The sequence below is a fragment of the Chrysochloris asiatica genome, unplaced genomic scaffold (genome assembly GCF_000296735.1).
Source record: "Chrysochloris asiatica unplaced genomic scaffold, ChrAsi1.0 scaffold00025, whole genome shotgun sequence".
Lineage (NCBI taxonomy): Eukaryota > Metazoa > Chordata > Mammalia > Afrosoricida > Chrysochloridae > Chrysochloris > Chrysochloris asiatica.
In genome coordinates, this window is record NW_006408543.1 from 7620528 (window position 1) to 7626940 (window position 6413).

At 49.5% G+C, this 6413-nt stretch overlaps 1 protein-coding gene across 1 annotated transcript in view; it reads left to right on the plus strand.

Annotated features, from left to right (window-relative positions):
• Nucleotides 1-1333: 1333 nt before the first annotated feature.
• The window catches only part of EVL (Enah/Vasp-like), a 110067-nt gene continuing 104987 nt past the window's right edge, over nucleotides 1334-6413 (plus strand). The window contains exon 1 of the mRNA XM_006839522.1: nucleotides 1334-1605. Coding sequence (XP_006839585.1) covers nucleotides 1583-1605 — 23 coding nt within the window. The 5' untranslated portion in view covers nucleotides 1334-1582. The remainder of the gene's footprint in view (nucleotides 1606-6413) is intronic.

Genomic DNA, 6413 nt, shown 5'->3' on the forward strand with positions numbered 1-6413 from the left:
TGTAGTCTTAGAAACCCAATACAGGGTCGCCGTGAGTTGGAATCCACTTGATGGCAGTGGCTTTGGGTTTTTTGGGTTCTGCTTTGTGGGGTTCACCTGATCCCACCCTCTCAGAATTTGTGGCTCTGTGGGGGAGGCAGCGCGCGCTGTAACTGGTAATGCAAAGGTGAGAGAGCAACTGAGTGTCCCTGTGGACAACTCCTGGCCCTGGCCAGGTGCAGGCGAGGGACAGTGGGCAGCATGGGAAAAGTACAGGATGGATGGAGTAGGCACCTGAGCAAGAGAGCCTGGTGGATTTTGGGAACTGTGGATGTCTGGCTGAATTTGGGGGCTTGTGAGGAATTTTAATGGAAGGGACAGCTGGGCGTTGAACTAATGCAGGGTCCAAATTGGAGGGGAGGAAGGGGAATTAAGGTCAGCTGTAGAAAACCTGCACTGGCAGAATCTTCTGGAAGGAACAGAAGAGGGAAGAGTAGGAAGGAAACCGGTGTCAGACTCTGTGAGAAGTGCTAAAGACGTGAGCTGAGGTGGTGGGGGTGGGACGGGGTAGATTCAGAGGTGGAATTGGAATTAGTGACTGATTATATTTGCAGTGTGAGGGGGAGGGGGCAAAAAAAAAAATAGACTAGATGACTCACGGGGGGTTATTTGAGACTTGTTGCCCTTATTGAACAAAGATGTGCAGCCTCGGTGTTGGAGAGGACCCTTAAAGGCAAATTCCAGAACACAGCCCCTGCTCCCGCCTCTCTGGCCAGCCTGCAGCCTGGCCCTTTACAAACAGGGACGTCAGTCACTCTGTCTTGACTGGCATCTCCAGTCCTGTCTCTTCACTTCGGTTCTGAGATGGTCACAGCGATTGTTGTGCTTCAAGGAACTGACACGCACCTAGGACACAGCTGACACTCGGTACATAAATAATCCAGGAAACGAGGGCACGAGGTATGGGGGGGGACACCCAATGTGACTTCTGTGGGTCTAGAGCATATGCGGCGTTTGTGCTGACACGGTGCTTGTTGGAGGCATGTCAGATGCCAGATTCGAACCCTCATCCCGGGGAGCTGGCTGCTTGTGCACTGCAGCCCGGGTTGGCTGTGGACCACAGTCACTTAGAATGTTGGTCATACCTGAGTACTCCAGTAAGCAGCTGCTGCAGGAAGATGAGGTAATGAGGCAGATCACAATGAAACAGGTTGTCTTCTCCTCCCTTTCTGTTCCCCCCCGCCCCGAACCTGCAGAATTCTGGTGGGGGGAGGTGGGCTGTGTGCCCCCCAGGATTTACCCAGGATCCCCGGCGTGCCCGCCCCCTCCCCCATATCCCTGGACTCGTCCAGCTCTCAGCACACACTGCGTGCGGCCGGCTTGCTGGGTGATCACATGGGTTTCTAGCTGCCTCCCCTCTTAGCTGCCGCTTGTCAGCAGCTGGTGGAGCTGGAGGCTGCAGGCCCGTCCGCAGAAACCCTCCTACTCCCGATTAGTGGGGGGGCCCGCCTCTTCTGCTTTGCACCCTCCGACTAACTAAATGGTTGTCCTCCGAAGCCCAAAGGCTGCCACAGCACCCGAGGAGCCCGCCTCTGACTAGGTCATGTCTGCATTTGAAGAATTCAGGTATGTCCCAGGGATTCTGCGTCTGTCTTCGGTTGCTGGGTTTTTGTTCTCGCTGGGTTTTTGTTGTGTAATGACAGCTTAGGCTCTGGCTGCTGCTTACACAAAAAGGGGTTCTCGCCGGCATTTGGTGGGGTCGATCCTGGGTGTGGGAGGGGCCGAGGCGGTCCAGTTCAGGGATGCTGAACACATGCCACAGTGCAGCAGGCAGAATTGGTTTTATCAGGTGCAAATTCGTCAAGACCCCACCTTGTGCCTGCCGTGAGCTGGTGGCTGCTGTGTGGAGTTCAGAAGGGGTCTGTGTCTACCTCTTGTTTTCCTTCCTTTGTCAAACTCATGGAGTCTGTGGCCCTTTGAAGAAATGCCAGTTGTAGCAGGGAGAGTGAGAAATTCTGCAGGTCGTTCTGCAGAGTTAAGATCGGATTTCCCTCATTTTTGATGATCATCTCCTGGTCAGATGGTTTTCTGAGAAGTGTCTTGATGCTGTCTTCTTAATGGGGTCCTCTGCTTTTGTAAGCTTTCCAGCTGCTGTAATTGTTCAGGCTCCAAATTAGAGTCTTTTGTGAATCTTATTCTTTCCCTTCTTCCTTCCTTGTCTTCTCCCGGATTCTGTCCCTGAGTATGAATGTGGGGAGGGTTGTACCGACAGAGATAGTTTCTGAGAAATGAAAATAAAAGAGGCGGATACGAGGGTGATCAGATATCATTCTTCTCCGTGTGTGTGTGTGTGTGTGTGTGTGTGTGTGTGTGTGTTTCAGGCCTCTGACAGCTTCTTGTTTTTCAAATGGAATATCTGAGTCTTTTAGAACGGAGCAGAAATACCCTATCAATGGGCGAAGAGGGATTGTGCGGGAATCTCAGTTCTCCCTCTCCAGGCCTTTTTTGTTCCCTCCAAATGCTGCTGCAATCGAATCAACATGACAGCAGTAAAATGGGATGACCACCCTTTCTGATTTGCAGTCTGGGGAGGAGAGGAGAGGAACCTTCTTCTGAAGTATAACTATAAAGGGGTCCCCGCCCTGTCTGGAAACTTGGTGTTTTGGCTCCAGGAAGTTACCCTTTGTTTTGAGCCTGCCTTGGCCAGATTTCTAAGAGATCCTATTCTAAAAAGGAAGTTCTTTCCATGTGGTGGTGTGGCCAGGCGACATGGAGCCTGTGTCCTTACACAGTGACCAGAGCTGGTTTTGTGGCCGTTCCATTAGATGATTAACAATAATTGATTCACTGCCTTCCATTCTCGAGTCCTGGTGTGGTGCTGTAGGATGCCCACTGGACTGCTAACCACAAGGTCAGTGGTTCAAACCCACCAGCCACTCCTCAGAAATTCTATACGGCGTTTCTAAGAGTAGAAACCTCTTTGATGGTACTTATTTAACGACAAGAAGAACATACTTCTAGAGTGACTAGACCCTTTAGGAATGAGTCAGGAGCCCTGGGTTCTAATCCCAGGAAGAGTTTTGTACATGTTGGAAGTGGTACAATTGTGAAGTTCATGTGTTTTTGTTAATCTTGGAGCTTGGAGCCTTTCATTTCCTAGAGTGGCGGGCATATGCATTAACAAGCTCATTCCCATGGTGATGGTATCCGAGTCCTAGAGCCAAGAGCTGGGGTGATGGAAATGACGAGGGTCGACTTAAAGGCTGATGATCTGCTAAATTGAGGAAGAGGGGCAAGGTTATGGAAGGTAGACCCCAGATTACCTGCCGTTGACTCTGCCCCCATGGCTTTGGGCCTTGCTAAAGCTGGCCCTGAAGCGTGTTGCTGAGTGTGAGTGGATGTGGTTGTGGTTGTGGTTGCGGGATGGCACGGGGCCCGGGAGATCTGTGTGGGACCACGGAAGGGCTGTGAGGTGCTCAGCTTGTTCACCTCGGTCGCAGCCGTTCTCAGGCTTCAGCCTGCATCAGGACCATGTGGGAACTTGCTCAGACTTACGTTGCTGAGCTTTCTGAGTCTGTGAGTCTAGGGTAGACCAGAGACTCGGCATGCCCTGGTGACTCTAATGCTGCAAGTCTGGGGAGCAGACTTTGAGAACCACAGACAATTTGAGTACTGTTGAGACGGGAAGTCTGAGGCAAAGCCAGGAGGGAGGTACAGGTAGGAGAGATGGGATTAGGAAGAAGTAGTTCAAGCGCAGGCAGGTGGGCCAGAGCCAGGCATGCTCACAGGAAGGCTGAATGGTGGTGGAGTGTGTTAGCTGCAGCAGCCCTCCTCCTCCTGAGGTGCTGGGATGAGAATCAGAGGACTTGCTTTCTCACCCTGCTTCCGCCATTGTACCGCCTTGGGGGGCTTGGCAAGTCTCTTGATCTGTCTTTGTTCCAGCTTTCTCCGTTGAAGCTCAGGGATGGTAGTTCTTACCATGAAAATCTGTATTTGCTGTTGATGAAATGGGATCATTAACATCAAAATGACTTTCCACTTAAGACGGTTTTTCCTCCATGACTATAAAGGGAGGAGAAGGCCCTTGGAGGCAGCTCCATCAGCATAGCCACCTATTCATCCAGACCTGTGGGTAGATCACCGCATTCATACATACCCTGACCCGGAAGCACAACATGCCGCATGCATTGTAGAAAGGAAGTCTGATTTTGACTTGGACACTTTGACATGACTTTACTTCCTACTGGACTGTGAATTTCTTGAGAGCTTTCGTGAATCATGTATGTTTTTTCACTGTTTCCTAAGTGCCTAAGACTGCTTGACACACATTAAGGCCTTAATAAGCTGTGGACGTACCTCATCTAAACAGGATTTAGCAGGGAAGGGAATACAAGCTAGTTAGCTAGCTGGGTGCAGGCCTGAGCTTGGGGCCCTGGGACCACCAGGGCCACTGTCTGTGTTGGCTCACAAGAGCATGTTGGAAAGCTGACCACTGGCCTGGGAAAAATGTGAAATGTCTTCAGCATGCCACAATTGCAGCAACGCATGGGAACTCTTGTCAGGTTTCATGAAGAATCGCCGCTGGAACTCAACTCTACAACATAGTGGTAATAGTGCTGATTTGCTGGTGCCCAGGGCCCACACTGAGAACCAGAGAAGTTGGGCCAGCATTTTCCAACTGATATGGGGATAGATCTATATATCTATATCTATATCTATCTATCTATCTATCTATCTATCTATCTATCTATCTATCTATCTATCTATATTTTTTCCTACCCACTGGCTGTATCGTTCTAACACCAGACAGGCTGTTCTAGGGGACTGTTGAGATAGATACAACTTTACGTGTGTTTCTCCCTTTTTTTCTTGTTCACACTTCCTCAGACAGAATACGTACTGAAAGCTGATGGGTTCAACACACATTTACATGTTAATTCAAGTGCCAACTAGTGCTCTGACTTTATTAGTTCAAATGTATACCTAGTCTTGGGAAACATTAGTTTTGGTGTCCCTTCACTGGAATGGTGTTATAAACAAGTGGTATTGGCGAAGTCTTGACGTTTGAACACTTAGAGAGCCCACCCACCGAGCTTTGTCTCTCATTTCCCAGGGCTCAGTGACCCATTAAAGACACCATTTTAGGGACGTTTGGGTTCCACACTGTGGTGACGAAATAAGCCTCAGATGAGTAGGACCTGAAAGCTGGCGGGAGCCGGAAGGTCAAAGTCAAAGGTCATTGGGTGCCTCCTGTGTACCAGGCGTATTTCTTCCCTTCCCGGGGCCTCTGCACTGGCGTTCCTCAGCCTGGAACGTCTTATCCCTGTTGTCTTCTGCTCTGTGGTCAAGTGGTGCATCTTGCTCTTGGATTACTCTGCCCCACCTGGCACGCTCCCCGCTTTCTCTGTGTATCACACACCACTAGCTCCGTAGGGTAGATGTTCCTTTTCCATTTGTTTACTGGTTGTCTCCTGTAGTAGACTAGAAGGCCCTAGGAGACAGATTCTGTTTCTCATAAATCTAATGGCACTCATGGTGGTGTCCCCAGGGCCTTGCAACAGTGGGTGTCTAAGTTCTCTAGTGCTATGATAACAGATAAGCACAAGTGGATCGTATTTATTTAAACAGGAATTTATTGTCTCACAGTTAGGAGACTAGAAGTCCGCACTCAGGGTGCTGGCATGTGGGAAGTCTCTCTCTCTCTGTGTCAGTTGAGGTTTGTCTTTGTCTCTTCAGCTTCTGCCTCCTGGGTCCTTAGAGGTTAAGTCTCTGTGTGTATTTGGCATCTGTCTCCCCCATCTCTGCTCTGCTCACTTGTTTAATCTCTTTTATATCTCAAAAGAGATTGACTCTATGAATTGTGCCTCATTAGCATAACAAAGACAGCTTACTCCCAAATGAGATTATAGCCTCAGGCATCCCAACCCACTGCCTTCAAGTCATCTCTGACTCAGAGCAATCCTGCAGAGCTGAGGAGAACTGTTTGGGAGGATTGCTCAGGCTGTACGCTCTGGTGGCATAGTGGTTACTCGTCGGGCTGCGAACCTCAAGGTCAGCAGTTCGAAACTACCAGCAGTTCTGTGGGAGAAAGATGAGGCTTTCTGCTCCCATAAAGATTTACTGCCTCGGAAACCCTGTACAGGGTCACTATGGGTCAGAACCAACTCCATGGCACATAATCACCACCACCTGTTCTTTACAGGAGCAGACGGTCTCATCTTTCTCCTGAGGGCAGTTGGGTTTGGACTGCTGACCTTGTGGTTAGCTGTCCAACACTTAACCCATGGCACCAGGTTTCCTGAAGCACAAGCATGGAGATTAGGACTTAAAACACTTGTTTTTAGGAGGACATAGATTCATTCATACTTGTTGGCATATAGTAAATACTTATTGATGAAGATCAAAGACCACAATGTAAAGAAGACAAAAATTCT